Genomic DNA, 19,584 nt, shown 5'->3' with positions numbered 1-19,584 from the left:
CAGTGTTTAAGTGTTTATATTTAGTTAAGCAAAATGTGAATTTCAAATAAAATTCCTATACACTTGGATGTTAATGACTATTTGTTGCAAATCAAATCAGTAATTAATGCTAATTTCTTGAGCTTTGCACATTTGAGTTAAGCAAAATGTGAATTTCAAATTAACGGTTATTATTTCTTAATTAAATTTAAAATAAAATATAGAAAAGAAATTATGACAATTGCTTTGAAATCAAGTCAGTAATTTTGAAATTCTAAATATACAAAATGGTAATTTAAAATGGACGTTCTTTCTCTTTTTTTGCCTACTTTGCATATCATTTCTAATATTTTATTACTTTAATAAATCAGCATATAAATATATACTCTCCTTACATTTGAAATTACATTTGCCACTGCATTCAGTTAAAATTTTTATTGGATAATCGGTAAGCTTGAATTCCAACCTTGATATTTTTTTTTAAGAACATCCATGCTTATTATACTATCATATTACGTTTAACAATACTTATATTTTGCATATTCTTTTTTTTATTGTACAGTCTTAAAATGGAGGTTGCAAAGGTTAACATGCTTAACGATCTAATACATTCTCAAACAACTATTCGATTAGAGTGAAGATTGTTAGCATTTCGAAGAAGATGATGAATAATAACAAAAATGAAATATATCGTCTTGATATGATCTTCATGGATGAGATGGTACGGTATATAGTTGTCTTATAATTTTTTTGGACATATGAATATCCAAATGAATATAACACCTTTTTTATTTAATCCGATGTTTTATATTCTTAGGGAACTATGATTCAAGCCAGCTGTTTGCATAAGATGTTAGGAAAATTCAAGGAATTTCTTCACTTGGATGAATGTCTTCTTATCACCAAACCTTCTCTTGCTACTAATAAGTCCTCTTCTAAGTATACCAAGAGAAATGACAAAATACCACTGTATTTCTATACTTCTGTTGAGAAATGCTTTGACTGGTCTGGACCGAAATACCGTTTTAATTTCGTTAACATCAAGGATGTTGTTAAAAATAAATTTGAAGTTAATACAGTTATTGGTATGTAAACCACTAAATGATATATATCTATTGTTTTGTCTTATTGTTTTTTTCTTTTATTGTTATCACTTCTTAATGCTGTTTTATTTTCACAATATATTTTTGTGAATAGATTGGATTGGTTATGTGGATGTATGTTTCAATCTAGAGGATACGTCAAAGAAGGATGGGAGCAAGGGCAAAAGACTTAATCTTAGACTTGAAGACATTGAGTGCGTTCTTTTTATTAAGTTGTTGCATTTTCACGTATAAACCATTATAAGGTTGCTTGATGTTATTATGTTTTATGTTAATATTTTAGAGGCCAAAAGTGTCCGGTTACTTTGTGGGATGGTTTTGCTATTGACATGTTTGCTTACATGAATGATAAGAAACGGGAGAAATATGTTGTTATCCTTTGTCATTTTGGTATGGTCAACCTTTACAAAGGTACAATTTAAACTTAATTAGTTTAATTTTTTTATTGTTATAGATTTATCTTTAGATTTGCTTATATGTTTTAAATTTGACACTATTTATATTGATCTATATTTGGTTTTATTTTTAAATTCAGGCAAGCGTGGTGTTGCAAATGGCTTTGAGCTAAGCAGACTTTTTATTGACACGGACATTGAAGAGATATCCTCTTTTAGGAAGAGGTATAGTTAGTAATATGCATATAAACATTGAACAGTATTAATTTGTACTTACATGTAAAAGTGGAAATGATATTATTCATATGGTCCTGTTGTGCTTTTGTTTGTCCTCTAATATGAGTTCATGATCTAATCCGGTGATTTGAAGACATTGATGTTCAATCGAATGAGATGGTTGATTTAATATGGTTGTATTAAAAACAAATAGTAATTAATTAATATAAATAACTTTCCCGAGCCCGGGAAGTAATCCCGGGTAAAAACCTAGTACATCTATACATATAATAAAAGAAATCATTTTGAGGACACTTGTCATGATATTAGGCCATATTTTATGGAAAATTATAATTTTAGTTTAATCTATTCTAATTAATTATAGATAATCCTCCTACTAAATATTTATTTAGTTTAATTGTTACTTTTATATTTTTCTATTTACTTCAAATTCAAGCTTAGTTATCAAATTTGATATTAGAGTAAATTACGATTTTGGCCCCTGTGGTTATATCACTTTTACCCTTTTAGCCCAAAAAGAAATTTTTTAACATCTGAGCCTTCAACGTCTTTTTTTCTAACCCTTTTAGACCCCAACGTCTTTTTTTTTTTTTAAATCTGAGCCCTCAACGTCTTTTTTTTTTTAACCCTTTTGGACCCCAACGTCTTTTTTTCTAACCCTTTTGGTAGGGGCCAAAAGGGTTAGAAAAAAAAGACGTTGTGGGCTCAGATATTAAAAGATTCGTTTTTGGCTAAAAGGATAAAAGTCATATCACCACAGGGGCCAAGATCGTAATTTACTTTTGATATTAACTATATATTTGAACGTTTTGTTAAGTTTGGTATCAAATAGATTTTACGAAACTTAAAATAAAATTAAGTAATATTATTTATCAATTCTACATTTACAAGTTTTAAATAAATGGTTAAATTTATTGAGACTTCGTTACATTTACAAGTTTTAAATAAAGGGTTAAATTTGTCGGAATTGGTACCAACATTTTATCACTCAAATAGATGTTGATTTGCATCTTGAATAACATATCATCTTTTCAAGAACTATCTTCACAATCACCATATCCATCGTGTATCGAGTATTATCCATTAGTATATTGAAAGATATGACTTTTTTTTATTATTGGTATATAAAATTCGATTTATTAAACCCGTGTAATACACGTGGTTTTTTTATAGATATACATTTTTTATTATTATATATTTTTTATTATTTAGTAAAGAAAATTACATTTATTCAACCCGTGTAATACACATATTTTTAAAGATGTAACTTTTTTATTATTTGGTAAACAATATTACATTTATTCAACTCGTGTAAAACAAGCGATTTTAAAGATATAACTTTTTTATTTGGTATATAAAATTATATTTATTCAATCCGTACAATATGGTTCTTATAGATATAACTTTTTATTATTTAATATGTAAAATTATATTTATTCAACCCGTGCAATAAAAGAGGTTTCTAAAGATATATCCTTTTATTATTTAGTATATAAAATTCTTTTATTCGACCCGTGTAATACACGAGGTTATAACCTAATACATATATATATATATACATATATATATATATATATATATATATATATATAAAGAGGTTTATCCCCCACCCCTAGGTCCATTACCCTCATGCCCTTCCTACGTGGCAGTGACGTGGCGGCCCATCCTCTTGAGAATGGGGCTCTCCATACCCTCTAGTCTAGTAGCTATAGTTTTTTAGAGATATTTGGAGTTTGCTACAGTAGCTAGAACTTTGAATAAAATGTATAAAATGACAAAAATGGACATAACTAAAATTTAAAAAGCTTGTGCATTAAAAAAAGTTCATTATCTTTAGAGGTTAAAATAGTTATTTTTTTTTTCTCTAAAAGCTTGTAGCTCCTTATAAACGTTACTAGTAGGAGCGTTCAACCAAGAGTTTCAAGCTCCTAACCTGAAAGCTTCAAGTTACTTCAACCCAACAAGACTTTTTTTTTTTTTTTTGAGTATGAGTTATTTCTTAAAAGTTTAAAACTAAAAGCTTCTAAAAGCTCTATGCCAAACATATCCTATATGTATTACACTCAATTTATTATTTTGTTTATTTATTTATCACTTATTTTTTTTCTCAATTTGTAATCGTTATTTAAAAAAGAACTAAATATACAATATTAAAGAAATGGAATGCTTAAACGGAATCGTAGTTTCTAATCCGAAGAAGAAAGGCGGCTTGGGGTTGACAAAATTACAAGTTATGAATGAAGCGCTTCTTCTAAAATGGTCGTGGAGATTCAAAAAAGAAGGTAATTGCTTGTGGAAAAATATTATTGTGAGTTGCCATGGTACGAGTAGACCTTGGGCGATGCTACCGTGTAGCGCCTCGGCAAGTGGTTGTTGGAAACAAATTGTCAAAGTGGGAGAACAAAAACTTCCCAATGGTGCCTTTTTAAACTCTTATTTTGTTGGTTCCTTAGGAGACAGCTCCTCCTTTAATTTTTGGGGAGATATTTGGCTTGGTGATGAATCCCTTCGGTTTAAATATCCCCATTTATTTAAGCTAGAAAGAGACAAATGGGTCAAGGTTTCTGGGAGGATTCAATGTTTCAATAATGTTAAGACTTTGAATTGGAACTGGAAAAGGGAACCTTCGACTTATTTGGAGTTAAAAGAATTGTTTCTTCTTCTTAGGGACATTCATGATTTTAATTGGCAAGGGGGTTGTGATGTTTGGAACTGGAAGACTCGCACAGATGGTTTGTTCACGGTGTCCTCGGCTAAAAAACTCATCTCGGATCATATTCCAGTCGACAGCAGCACGAAGATTAATTGGAAATGTTGGGTGCCTGTAACAACTGTCACTAAAATCCCTAATTAGGATAGTAATTAGCTATTAAGGAAACTTTAATTGAGACACCCAAGTGATTCTACACAAACCCTAAAATTTTCAGAATTTTCAGAATCAGGATCAGGGCCCCTAAAACTCAGGGGGGGATAAACCCTAGCCAACGATTATCTTCATAACTAATTGTAAAAATCGAATTTTAAGAAACTGACAACACAGCAAGCCTACACGCACGAAGGGCTACTCTATGAAAATAGGGTGATCACTCGCGTAGCGCGACGCCTAAGGGGGTACCCCCTCGCGCTACGCGACGGTGTCAAAATTTCAGTATAAATAGCAGGGGTTGGGACTTGAATTTTGGCACTTGAACGACGAAAATCGGAGTTACGTAGGTCGAGTTATAAGCAAAACAGTCCAACACACACACACAATTATCGAATCGCTGCCACAGAACAGGGTAATTACTCGATCGCTATTACGATTCAGTTTCCGGAATCAATACATTCAAAGAATGTCTAAGTGCCGCCCACATTGGGCTATGCTTTATCGTTGTCGATAATTCGATAATGAGCCGAAGCATTGTACTTTGTCGTTGTCGATAATTCGATATACGAGTTGAAGTACTATACTTTATCGTTTGTCATTTTGATAAATGAGCCGAAGTATTGCACTTGGACATTCATTGTCAAAATTGATCTCGGGGAATTATCGTAACTGCTGTATTAATCACTAATCCTGTTTTGTGTGCATTATTGTTAGATTAGAAATAATCAAGGCTAATCAGTAGGCTTATACACTGCTCGTTAAATCTGCAATGTGAGTCATTCTTCTTTTTATCAACTGTTTTACAATACTCCAAATTATTTTCAAAGTGTTATAATTACAGGGACTAAGTCATGGATATCTTGATTTATTGGTTAGTGGGGTATTGTGCACATTACTATTTCTCTCAGTTAGGTTCATTAACCTACTAGGGAGAAACGTCACTATTAGAGTTCATTAACTTAATAGTGGTATGACCATCGTCACCATTGTGACTTGTCACCATTGTGACAGAAAGCCAGATAAAAAAATAAGATATAAACCATTGTAATCGCTCTTATGCTGTAATTTATAACTATGAGTCATTTCCTAAAAACTGAATAAACTCACTCAGTATTTCCCCGCTGACAAAACCTTTTTCAAACATGTTTCAGGTAATCTGTTGTGAGCAAAGAAAAGTGCCAGGAAGCACTACCAGCTTAGAAAAGTGGCTCAGTGTAAATAAATAAAGAAACATGTTTTGGAAAATAAAGATTTCCATTGAAATCACATTATTGTAAATTACTGGGTTTTATCCCTAAATTATATGATGAGCAGTTTTACTACTAAAGATCCTGTTTTAAAAAGACTTCCGCTGTCGCCTAAATTAAATACCGCAGGATTTCTGTTCCGCGGCTCCTGAAACGAGTCAAACCGGGTCGGGGGCCGTGACAGAAATAAGGTGGTATCAGAGCCACTTCTCAAGCCACTGATTTAAGCCAATTAAGTATTTGGAAAATACTTAATTTCCATTAATTGATATTTTGTGATTGTTTGTTTATTTATCTGACTAATTGTGTACAGTATGAGCAGATCTTTATATACTAGTCAATGTAGTAAGTAATGAAAATTCTTAAATAATTTGACTCAAGTATTAGTAACTTTATTATCTACAGTCTAGAAGTCTTATCAAGAAAATCATAAAATTTTCAAAATAAAACCTCGTATGATGTAAATTTCAATAGTACCCAGTAGGAACTAATATTTAAAAAGTTTTCTATAAATTTTATGAATTCTGACTATGTCTATTTTTGCTAAACAGCATGAGTAACTTGTCTGAGGCCCTTCAGAATTTAAATCTCTATCCAGTAAGAGTAGAAGTTTCCAGAGATTTTAATAGGTATATACCAGATATAGAAGAACCTATAGAATTCGATGCTTTACCTCTCGAGAAACCCAAGCCCAAGGAAATAGAAATTGGGGAAAGTTCTAGGCAAATTGAAAAGTTACCATCTCAGGAAGAGTTAGATTCTATAATGACAAGCCATAATACTATTAAGCCTGTTAATGAAAATATTTTTAATCACTCTCTTGAAACCCCACTACCAATGAACTTAGAACCAGCTACTCCAAACCCTTCAATCCACTCGCAAATAAACGAATGGTTAATTAATGAAATACAGTTACAAAACCATCCCTATAAGCTTTTTCCTCAAGTTCCATCTAGAACCTTTACCAAATCCACCAATGAGTAACAAGAATAAGGCTGAACTTCGCTTTGGTGAAGAACTAATGGATACTGGGAATAGGATCCAAGAGATTGGGGGACAGATCTCCTGGAACTACGATAAGAGGGAACACAGTTACTAGAATATCGTTGACAAAAAAGGATAAGGGATTTATAAAACTGTTATTATGTAATAATAATAGTAAAATCAGTATGTGTAAGATAAATAATAAAACGGTTATATATATAGAAGCATGAAATTTTAGAAAATTTACAAATTTTGTTCGTATACGTGATTATGTGCAATTAAGTGTGATATTGGATTATTTCTTGTATACTAATTATTTATCTATAACTTAGTTGTCAAATGGAAAACGCTAATAATGAACCAGTTAATGAGGTTAATGATTCTGAGCAACAACCGGGGGATCAATATATGACTAGGCAGGATATAGAAAATATCGTTGCTCAAGAGATAGCCAACACTATTCCAACAATGATAGCTCAAGGGATAGCCAACGCTATTCCAGCCATCGTTGCTGCTGTTAAAAATCCAATAGAACCACAACAACCAGTTCCTAGCAAACGTATTTCTGAAGATAACTTCAGTAATAGCGTAAACGGAGGCAATGATCATGTTAATCATGATAATGAACCACAACCAGCGCCGCTCCCCAAGAAAATGAAAGTTGCAACACCTGGTTGCACTTACAAGGAATTTCTTGCTTGTAAACCATCTGAGTTTGCAGGCAACGAAGGAGCGACTGCGGCACTCCGTTGGTTAGAGAAAACTGAGGCAGTAATTGCCATAAGTAAATGTGCTCAGGATGATCAGGTCATGTACGCGTCAAATCTTTTCAAAGAAGGAGCGCTAGAATGGTGGAATACGGTGTTACAATCAAAAGGAAGAAGGATGGCGTATGCTATGAACTGGGAAGAATTTAAGAGCTTGGTAGAAAGAAAATTCTGTCCCGAATATGAAAAGGAACAAATGACAAACAAGTTTTTAACCCACCGAATGGTTGATGTAGATTGTCGAAAGTATACTACGACATTCTTCGAATATGCTCGAGTAGTACCAACCCTGGCTTCGCCAGAGCCAGTACTTATTTCTCGATATATTTGGGGATTGATTTCTGAAATCCGTAACATCGTCAAGGCTGCGAAACCTCGCACGATTGATGATGCGGTAGATTTAGCTAATACTCTGACTGACGAACTAGTACGGACAAGAGAAGAAAATAGAAGGAAGGAAGTAGCCCAAAAGATTACCCAGGTAATCCGTTCGGATAACCATAACGATTTTAAGAAAGGAGGGAATGGGCAATCTTCTACTAGTTCATTTTGCAATTTTTGCAAAAGGAAGCATTTTGGAAAATGCAAAGGATACTGCAATTTTTGCAAAATTCCAGGGCATCAGGAAGAAGACTGCAGGAGGAAGAAATTTTCAGTTTGTTACAACTGTGGAGAAACTGGACATCTTAGGCCAAATTGTCCAAAACTGAACAAACCATCTGACATTAAAGCCAAACCTGCAGAAGAGGCAAAAAGGAATGCAAGAGCCTTTCAATTGACTGCTCAGGAAACAGAGCTCATTCCAGATGTAATAGCCGGTACGTCCTAGGTTACAACATTTACACAAAAAGTATTAACTGACACTGATGCACACCAAAGTTTAAAAAAAAAAAAAAAAAAAATACTTCATTCTGTCAAACTCTTAACTTAGACAAATCTTTACAGTCAAAACATGCAAAAAGGAAAATATAACTCTCAGGTCATATAATTCTTCGCTAACCTAATTCCTATGAAATTAGCCAAATTTGATAGGTGTTAGAAATAGATTGGTTAGTAGCCAACCCTACTCGAATTCCCTATAATAAGAACTTCATAGAAAATCCAGGTACCCGCCGGAGAAGTATTTATGATTATAGAGAATAAACCACGTAAGGTCACATGATAAATCATGAAGATATTCACTTAGATCCTGCTAAGATAACAATGGAAGAGTTCGCAATCTTTAAATGAAAAGTAGGAATTTTGTAAAATTAGCCGGATACTATAGGCAGCTTATTAAGGATTCTATTAGATAGATACATCCTTAACTAAGTTAACACAGTTAATTATAAATAAGAACCCGAATAAAAAGAAGCCTCTAGCTAGCCTTACCAGAAGGAACAGAAGATTTTAAAGTATACAGTAATGCTTCAAAGTTAAAATTTGGATATATGGTAATGCGACACAAAAAGGTAATTGTGTATGCATCAAGGCAATTACAAAAGCACGAAGAAAACCTTACCACTTGTAAGCTTAGAAACCACAAGTTATCCTTAAAATTAGGAAACATTATCTAAGTAAGCTTACTATCCATATGGGTCATAAGAATTTAAGATACATATTAGAGCAACAAGAATTAAACATGAGGAAAAAGGGAAATCCTCGATAATTACGACTGTGATATTTAGTATCACGAAGGAAAGGCTGAAGACGGTTAGAAGAACTATACAAATAATAAACAAAAGCCGTCGAAGTCCGAGTTGGAGACAAAATGCTATTGAAAGTATTTCCTTGGAAAGGAATTTATAAATTCGGTAAGAGAAGAAGCTAAGTCTCTTATACGTAGGACCATTACCAGTAATCCAACACATAGGACCAGTAGCTTATCATTTACAACTACCAGAAGAATTAGCTGAAGTACATGATGTGTTTCATGTATCCAATCTCAAGAAACGTCTATCAGGCGAATCCTTGGTAGTACCTCTTCAAGAGATAGAGATAAATGATAGAGAAACCCCTACAAATAGAAGATCGGAAAATTAAGTTTCTCAAACACAAACGACTAGTGTTAGTGAAAGTCCAATGGGAATCCAGAAGAGAACAAGAGTATACTTGGGAACTGGAATCAGAAATGAAGTGAAAATACCCTCATCTATTTCAGTAAATCTCGAGGACGAGATTTTTCTTAAGGTGGGGAGGATGTAACAACTGTCACTAAAATCCCTAATTAGGATAGTAATTAGCTATTAAGGAAACTTTAATTGAGACACCCAAGTGATTCTACACAAACCCTAAAATTTTCAGAATTTTCAGAATCAGGATCAGGGCCCCTAAAACTCAGGGGGGATAAACCCTAGCCAACGATTATCTTCATAACTAATTGTAAAAATCGAATTTTAAGAAACTGACAACACAGCAAGCCTACACGCACGAAGGGCTACTCTATGAAAATAGGGTGATCACTCGCGTAGCGCGACGCCTAAGGGGGTACCCCCTCGCGCTACGCGACGGTGTCAAAATTTCAGTATAAATAGCAGGGGTTGGGACTTGAATTTTGGCACTTGAACGACGAAAATCGGAGTTACGTAGGTCGAGTTATAAGCAAAACAGTCCAACACACACACACAATTATCGAATCGCTGCCACAGAACAGGGTAATTACTCGATCGCTATTACGATTCAGTTTCCGGAATCAATACATTCAAAGAATGTCTAAGTGCCGCCCACATTGGGCTATGCTTTATCGTTGTCGATAATTCGATAATGAGCCGAAGCATTGTACTTTGTCGTTGTCGATAATTCGATATACGAGTTGAAGTACTATACTTTATCGTTTGTCATTTTGATAAATGAGCCGAAGTATTGCACTTGGACATTCATTGTCAAAATTGATCTCGGGGAATTATCGTAACTGCTGTATTAATCACTAATCCTGTTTTGTGTGCATTATTGTTAGATTAGAAATAATCAAGGCTAATCAGTAGGCTTATACACTGCTCGTTAAATCTGCAATGTGAGTCATTCTTCTTTTTATCAACTGTTTTACAATACTCCAAATTATTTTCAAAGTGTTATAATTACAGGGACTAAGTCATGGATATCTTGATTTATTGGTTAGTGGGGTATTGTGCACATTACTATTTCTCTCAGTTAGGTTCATTAACCTACTAGGGAGAAACGTCACTATTAGAGTTCATTAACTTAATAGTGGTATGACCATCGTCACCATTGTGACTTGTCACCATTGTGACAGAAAGCCAGATAAAAAAATAAGATATAAACCATTGTAATCGCTCTTATGCTGTAATTTATAACTATGAGTCATTTCCTAAAAACTGAATAAACTCACTCAGTATTTCCCCGCTGACAAAACCTTTTTCAAACATGTTTCAGGTAATCTGTTGTGAGCAAAGAAAAGTGCCAGGAAGCACTACCAGCTTAGAAAAGTGGCTCAGTGTAAATAAATAAAGAAACATGTTTTGGAAAATAAAGATTTCCATTGAAATCACATTATTGTAAATTACTGGGTTTTATCCCTAAATTATATGATGAGCAGTTTTACTACTAAAGATCCTGTTTTAAAAAGACTTCCGCTGTCGCCTAAATTAAATACCGCGGGATTTCTGTTCCGCGGCTCCTGAAACGAGTCAAACCGGGTCGGGGGCCGTGACAGTGCCGCTTAAATGTAAGATTATGGTGTGGAGGGCAGCTCGTAACCGATTACCAACTACGGCTGAACTCATTAAAAGAGGAGTCCCTTTGCAACAATCTCTTTGTGATTTTTGTCTTTCTATGTAGGAAACGATCACCCATCTCTTTACAGGTTATATGTACACAATTGAGGTTTGGGATAGGGTGGAAAAATGGTGCCAACTCCCTCCCTCTTTCGCTTTTGACGTGCAAGATTTCATTCTTTTGGCGGAGAATACTTCCTACTCGAAGGATAAGCGTCATATCTTACGGGGTATTGTTTATACTACCTTGTGGGTCATATGGAATGAGCGTAATGCCCGGATTTTCATAAACAAGATTCGAAGACCCCTTGAGTTAGTTCAGATCGTCAAGTCTACGTCGTATTTTTGGTGTCGTAATAGATCTAGATGGAAAAACATAGGGTGGCATGATTGGTGTAATTACCCTTTGGACCTGATGTAATGTCGTTTTGTTGGCCCGGGGGTCCTCGCTTTGAGGACCGCTTGTGGTGTTTGAACGAAGTTCTCCTTTCAAAAGAAAAAAAAAACGGAATCGTAGTTTTTATTTAGTTGAACAAATTTAATAACTAGCACCTTCATTTTTATTAATTAGTTGTACTTTTTTTAATTAAGGGGAATTGGCCTATAATAATCCCATCTAGACCTTATTGGCCATTAATAATCCCACCTCGAAATATTCCCCCCACTAGTCCCACCTTTCACCTATTTTTCCTACAATGGTCCCCCGTTAAAAAAACTTAACGGAGTTAAGTTTTTTTCCAAATTGCAAACATATTTTTTAGGGCTTTTGATCAGAACAATGATACGAGTCCATTGATGTAAAACTTACTTCGAAATGGTACTTTAAGTGACTGGATTTTGGTTAATTGGAAATTTAAACACCCGAATTGAAGCGTCGTTTTCATTGTTTGGAGCACCGTTTTGAGGCAAGTTTTACATCAATGGACTCGTATCGTCGTTCTAATCAAAAGCCCTAAAAAATCTGATTGTAATTTGGAAAAAAGCTTAACACCGTTAAGTTTTTTTAACGGGGGACCATTGTAGGAAAAATAGGTGAAAGGTGGGACTGGTGGGGGGAATATTCTAAGGTGGGATTATTAATGGCCAATAAGGTCTAGGTGGGATTATTATAGGCCAATTTCCCTTTAATTAATGAACTGCTATTTATATTATCTAAGTTAATTTCTGGTATCAAATTAAAAGTTTAGAAAAGGTTTAGGGAGTTCAGAATGTTTAGGGGAGTTTAAAAAAGTCTTGTGAAAAACTAAGGTAACAATATATAATTAGTTGATGGTTAGGGAAATTAAGGATAGCTGAAAGCCTGAAAGATGGTCAAACACCTCTCAATTAAAAAAAAAAAAAATTTGATTGGTTGAGCCTCTCTCTCTTCTCTCCTCTCATCACTCTCCCCCCTCAATCGGTGAACACTCATCGAAATTCACATCATCTCTCCTCCTCACCGAATGCCCCCAAACCCACGGTATAGTCACCGCTCGGTGACATCCCTTCCTCGCACAAGTCCCCGAGCTCTATACCCTCCACCCTTAATATGAATTTAGACCCCTCAGTTACTACAATAGTTTGACTAGTTTAGGTTGCTAATTAACCTTGCCAAAACACAATTGTACCTTCCTAGTCTAAAGTGACAAAAAAAAAATAAAAATAAAATAAATATCATTAAAAATCACCATTTTCACAATTCAATTATATCCTGTGATTTAAACTCATTTAAATAGTGATTTAGTTATTTCTTACTAATTAATGATGACTAAAACTATTTTTACTTAAAATCTCGTTATGCATCAAAATAGGTCAATTTCAATCAGGATTGGTTTTGTGTCATCTTCCAACAAAATGTGGCTTCCCCTCTTTCTTTTATGTTTTACTTTACTTTACTTTAAGGATTCACACGATCGGAACTTTTAGTTCATTTACTTAAGACTTTGGTTACATGAATGTATTAGTTCATTTACTTAAGACTTTGGTTACATGAATGTATTTTTATGTTTTTACTCCTGTATTGATTTTTTTTCAACATACTAGTCCGTTTTTACACCATAATTAAAATGAAATTATTTCCACATGTCATAAAAGAGCATCCACTATTATAATATGGAGTGGAGATCAACTCTACACCCGATGTGGTGTTCGTTCGGGGGTTACGGATGAAAGGGGTGTTAAGACTAGTAAAAGGAAGGGTGGGAAATATTCCAAAAAGAAAGCTGCAATGAGAAGATCGGTTTCCCCGCTGGATAAAGATAGGCCTTAGAAGCGAATCCGGGAGGATAATGACATTTTTGACATTGATAGACTTATTTTCTTGAACCAAGATAACTCGAACAATCAGGAGGATATGGTGGAGGGTTTTGTTACCCCGGATTTAAACGTAAATGTTGTGTCAGCTGGGGTCATTCATGAGGTTTCGGATTATGTTGAAGTATCAGAGTTAAATGTTGTGGAGAAAGAAGCGATTACTAGACAAGAGGTTGTGGACACAGTGGAGTTTGCTAAAAATCTAGGGGTGGTAAACATTGATAGATTTGAGAACTCGGTTACGAAGGCAGTGAACGATGAAGGATTTCAACAAGTTACTCCATGAATATTATCTCCTTAAACATTAGAGGAATGGGTAGGGGTGACAAGGGAGAGTGGGTCTCTAACATTCGGGTGGTTAATGAAGTTTCTTTCATCATGTTGCAAGAATCCCAATTGGCGTCGTTAAATGGTTTGGATATGGGGAGGTTTTGGGGTAGAGGATCGTTTGATTTTGAGCATGTTGATGCCACGGGGAGGTCTGGGGGTCTCGTTTCTATTTGGGACCAAAAGATTTTCCAAAAAACTTCAGTTCATAAGCATAGATACTTCTTAGCGGTTCATGGCATCATTAAAGGTAGCGGCTTGAATGTTTGTTTGGTGAATGTTTATGCGCCACAAAAAATCAATGATAAAAGAGCTCTTTGGCGGGAATTGGAGCGGTTCATGCAACATAACTCGACTTATTGGATCGTGGGCGGCGATTTTAACAGTGTTCGTCATAGGAGTGAAAGGAGAAATACTAAGTTTAATATTGCCTTTTCTAATGAATTTAATGATTTTATAGACAAGGTAGAGCTGCACGAGTATGGGTTAAAAGGGCGTAAGTTCACGTTTGTTTCGGGTAATAAATGTAGCAGGATTGATAGGATTTTCGTATCCTTGAATTTTCTGAACGACTGGCCGGCGGCAGAGTATAGAGCTTTAGCGAGGGAAAAATCGGATCATAGTACGTTGGTGCTCAAAGTTGCGTACCGGAACTTCGGACCTAAACCTTTCCGGTTTTTTAACTCGTGGATAGATCGTGTTGGGTTTGATGATATGATTAAAAGGGCGGCTTCGAATTTTCAAGGGTCTGGTGCGCCGGATGTTTGTTTAATGAAGAAGTTTAAGTTTCTTCGCAACTCTATTTTGGATTGGAAAAAAACCGTTTTACAAATGGAGGAACAGGAACAACATACCATCATGTTAGAGTTGGAAGAATTGGATAAGGAAGTGGAATGCCGCGATCTTTTAGATGAAGAGCAGTGGACGTTTTGGGAAGGCAAAAAACGGGTTAAGGAATTGAAGGAATTCAAAAGTAAAGATTTGAGACAAAAGGCTCGTGTTAAATGGGCTAGAGAAGGCGACGAGAATTCTAGCTTTTTCCATGGGGTGGCGAACAAAAGAAGGGTCTCAAACTTCATACCGGGATTATCTGTTAACGAGGTTTGGATTTCTAAACCCTCCTTTGTTAAACGTGAAGTGTTTTCTTTTTTTATGAACAAATTCATTGAAGAAATGGAGGAGCGCCCGTACTTAGAATGTTTCGATTTGAAGATGTTATCGGATGCTGAAGCCGAGTCTCTTGTGATTCCATTTTCTGACAAGGAAATTAAGGAAGCGGTATTTGATTGTGGGAGTGATAAAGCTCTGGGTCCGGATGGTTTCAACTTTCGTTTTATCAAAAAGTATTGGGCTTTATTCGAAGAAGATTTTAAGAAGATTTTCCTACAGTTTCAAGATACGGGTAGAATCAATCGGGGGGTGGGGTCTTCTTTCATTACTCTAGTGCCTAAGGTGAACGATCTGGTGAGTTTAGGAGAGTATCGCCCGATTAACTTGATTGGAGTACTTAGCAAGGCGATTTTAAGGCCTTGGCTAATAGATTGAAGACGGTGATGGATTCGGTTACTCATGAGACCCAGTTGGCGTTTTTGGCGGGTAGATATATCTTGGATGGTCCTATGATGATTAGTGAGATTATGTCGTGGGCGAAGCGTCGGGGGAAAGAATTATTTATGTTCAAGATAAATTTCGAAAAAGCCTACGACAACGTTAACTGGGAGTTTTTGATGTCGATTATGCGTCAGATGCGATTTCCTACGATATGGTGTAATTGGATGTATGGTGTTTTATCTTCCGCCGCGTCTTCGGTTCTTGTGAATGGCTCCCCTACCTTTAAGTTTTCTTGCAGTAAAGGTATTCGTCAAGGTGACCCTATCTCTCCTGTTTTATTTATTTTTGTCATGGAAGCATTTTCTAGTATTATACGGAAGGCGTGCCATCTTGGATGTTTTGACGGGGTGCGTCTCCCAAATGGTGGTCCGGTGATGTCTCATCTTCTTTATGCTGATGACGCTATGGTGATGGGGGAGTGGTCGAACTTTAATTTTAAATCCTTGAGGAGGATCCTTCGGATATTTCACTTATGTTCGGGTTTGAGGATTAATATCCACAAATCTACTCTTTATGGTGTTGGGATTGCTTTGGATACGGTCAGTGAGAAAGCTTCCTGGTTAGGTTGCGAGGCGAGTGAGACTCCTTTTAAATATCAGGGTGTTCAAGTGGGTGGGAATATGAACCGGATTAATAGTTGGGAGCCAGTGGTTTAAGTTTTTAAAAAACGCTTGTCCACTTGGAAAGCTCGAATTCTATCCATGGGGGAAGATTGGTTCTAGCTAAATCGGTGCTAGAGAGTATTCCGTCTTATTTTTTCTCCTTATATAAAGCTCCGGTAGCGGTTATTAACAAGCTAGAAGGGTTAATAAAAAGATTTTTGTGGGGAGGGAATGATGAGATTGGTAAAATTCATTGGGTCGCTTGGGATAATGTTGCCAAACCAAAAAAAGACGGTGGGTTGGGGTTGAGCAAATTAACCGATTGCAATTTCTCGATGCTTCTGAAATGGTTATGGAGATTCAAAACTGAAGATGGGGCTCTGTGGAAGAGGGTTATTGTAGCGCTTCATGTTTCTAATCGGAGATGGGATATTGTGCCGTGGAATAAACAATCGACAGGTCCGTGGAGTAAGCTAGTCAAAGTGGCTTATGCTACCAAGGTGCAAGGTACTAGTTTTATTAATATGATTCGTGGGTCTCCCGGGAATGGTTTAGAGATTAGATTTTGGTTGGATACGTGGATTAATGATGAGCCTTTGAAAGATTTATTTCCGAACTTGTTCCGTCTCAAAAATAATAAATGGTGTAAAGTGGTTGAGAGAATTGGGGATGTGGGAATTATACATTGGGATTGGAAACGTTACCCGGCTACTAGTATAGAGGTTTCGGAGCTTGTCAATTGTCATAGAATGATATCGGTGGTTCGTCTAAGTAATAGAAGCGACACTTGGAGATGGAACGTCGGTCATAATTGTTCTTACTCAGTGAAGGAAGCGCGTCTTTGGTTAGCCAGCATGAGCTCGAACGAAAGGAGGTTTGTTTATAAATGGTGTAAGTGGCTCCCAAGCAAATGTGATGTGTTTATGTGGCGAGCTAACTTGGATAGGATCCCAACGGCGTCGACTCTCATTTGTAGGAACATTCAAGTTGGCAATGGTTTATGTAATCTTTGTGGTGAGGTTGAGGAAACTACGGAGCATCTCTTCACCGGTTGTTTGGTGGCTAATGGTGTTTGGAATGGCATCGTCTCTTGGCTCAAGATCCCTCCCATTTTCGTTTTCACTGTCAAGGATGTTTTAGAGCTTTTTGATCACTTGCAACTTTCGGCTTCCAAGAAAGATTTGGTTTTCGGCATTTTTGTTCTAACTTGTTGGAAGATTTGGGCTACCAGGAACGAGGTTCTGTTCACGCAGGCTAAGGCTAATGTGGCGAAGATTGTGGCGGACGTTAAATCGTTAAGCTTTCTTTGGTTCAATAGTAGGTCGAAGAAGGGTGGGTTAGTTTGGGAAGATTGGTGTAAATTTGTTATAACTTGATGTATTGGTTTTGGGGTTATCTCTAGCTTAGAGATTTCCCGTCTTTGGTTTATTGAAGTTTATCTTGTTGATTATATCTATAAACATGGGTTAAAACCACAGAACCCTAATCATGTTTATTCAATCATAATCCAAATATAGATACCAAGATAGAGATACTTACTTGTAGGGATGATTATCTTTGAGAATAAAGATGAAGCCATGATTCCCGTTATGGTACCTTAGGTTGATGGATCACCTTAGAGATAATTTTAGTATTTTTAGTATTGGTGTTCTACTAGAGTTTTTGATCACCAATTATTATCAATATATAAAGATCAATGATTAATGGTCATCAATAGTGATCCGTTATAAAAACTCTATTTATTCTCTATTAATGGTACCTAAAGGGAAATTATAATTGCCCCTTAAACTAATCAATATTTACAATTACTACCATCAAGTAATTGTCGGGGACTAGTTATGTCATATTGGTAATGTTACCAAATGATCCGTGAGGCCACATCAACAGGTTATTTCTAACATTCTCCCACTTGGCCGAGTGATCATTTGTGATAAGTATAAGTAAGTTTGGCCAAGTTAAAACATTAATCAATGTTTCAAATTGAAATTGCAACAGAAAAATACAGTCATTGAGTTATTTTCAACTCAAGACCCCCATTAATCATGTTACAACCCCAAATCTAAACATACGTAAATTTAAGACCAAAATGACTGAGGTAAGCCCTTTAAAATTAATTTGTATAATTCTTGTCTATACGTCATTAGGTGCACATACGTATTTATAGACAAACAAATTGTATAATTGAGGAAAATAATAACTAATCATTCATATGTATGATATGCTATTATGTAAGGCCTTAAGTAAAACCCGTCTTTATTATGAGCTCTTAAAAAGACTTTGGGTGTAGACCTTAGTTATCGGATCCGCAAGCATATCATGAATGTAAATGTATTCGATACAAGTATTTAGGTTCCTCTTCTTGTTCATAAACGAACAATAATTTTGTATCGAAGTTTAATGCAGCACCTCTCGAACTGTTACTGTTCGAGGAAATAAGGTAGCTGACTTTTTACAATAAGTCTTCAATATAGTATTTATATGGAGTTAACAAGTTTATGAGCCCACTAATAAATCTTCAACAACATTTATTGACAACTACGTTGTTAATTAACAACATATTATGTCAATATAACTTATTTTGTTTTATCATTTTCTTATGACTACTCCATGAGACAAATTTGTCCGCAGACATAAGGATCACCCCAAATTGACTTTTAGTTTCTTCTGAATATTACAAAATCAAGGTAAGAGTAATCAACCTCTTCTTATAGTCTTTCTCGTTTCTTAAAGATATTGTAAGATGCTTCACGATAATCTATAGTGGTCTAATTTTCATCAATGTGAGCAATATCTGAACGAGTATAGACTTGAACCTTCGTAAGGCTTCTAATTAATGAAGCATAAGGAAATAATCTCATTTATCATTTTATCCTCTAAAGGAGAGCTATATTGTTTGTTACACATGTAAGAGCCCGCTTTAGAGTAAAGCTTATGGGACGAAACTAATGTCCTGTTGGGTCTATCTCGGTATATTTTGATATCTCTCACGTAAGTGGTATCTCCGAGATTCATTATATCAAAATATGTGTGAGAAATTATTTGACTTGTGTAACATATACTTATCCAAAAAAAGTGCTATCTATATAAGGATAAGTTTACATTAGTTGCTCCCACTCATCTTGAGGTAGACACATAAATCCACTTAATTCTTGATGAAAAGAATGCATTAAGATTTCATCACATTTTGATGTTTGCCTTAAACCCATACATGGAATTAATTGACTTACAAAGTAAGTGTTCTTGACCTTCAGTTTAGAACTTTCAGGTTGTTTTATGAACATGTAAATCTTTGTTTAAGGAAAGTTGTTTTAATGTTCATATAATGTAGCTCTAAATGATTATAAGCCACTAGAACAACAATGATCCTCAAAGAAACATTTTGTAAGAAAGGTAAGATGATTATTTGATAAATAATTCTCTTCTGAGCATAGCCTTTAACAATCAATCATATTTTTAGCGTC

The 19,584-nt window shown here is 35.3% G+C and overlaps 1 protein-coding gene across 1 annotated transcript; it reads left to right on the top strand.

Moving 5' to 3' along the window:
* Positions 1-640: 640 nt before the first annotated feature.
* On the top strand, positions 641-13,869 carry LOC110897738 (replication protein A 70 kDa DNA-binding subunit E-like). The gene is made up of 6 exons (XM_022144472.1): positions 641-700; positions 797-1,064; positions 1,177-1,276; positions 1,366-1,493; positions 1,618-1,702; positions 13,581-13,869. Exons 1-6 carry the CDS (start codon positions 641-643, stop codon positions 13,867-13,869), a joined length of 930 nt encoding a protein of 309 aa, XP_022000164.1.
* Positions 13,870-19,584: the final 5,715 nt, after the last annotated feature.

Source organism: Helianthus annuus, chromosome 11 (genome assembly GCF_002127325.2).
Source record: "Helianthus annuus cultivar XRQ/B chromosome 11, HanXRQr2.0-SUNRISE, whole genome shotgun sequence".
NCBI lineage: Eukaryota > Viridiplantae > Streptophyta > Magnoliopsida > Asterales > Asteraceae > Helianthus > Helianthus annuus.
Note: the sequence above shows the minus strand (reverse complement) of the source record. Positions and strands in the feature narration are given on the sequence as shown.

Bases quoted from the DNA above. Each gene is read 5' to 3' on its own strand.
- LOC110897738 (XM_022144472.1), top strand. From the start codon at position 641: ATGATGAATAATAACAAAAATGAAATATATCGTCTTGATATGATCTTC. The intron at 1,494-1,617 runs GTACAATTTAAA...TTTTAAATTCAG, and splicing joins TATGGTCAACCTTTACAAAG to GCAAGCGTGGTGTTGCAAAT. The intron at 1,703-13,580 runs GTATAGTTAGTA...TGACATTGATAG, and splicing joins ATATCCTCTTTTAGGAAGAG to ACTTATTTTCTTGAACCAAG.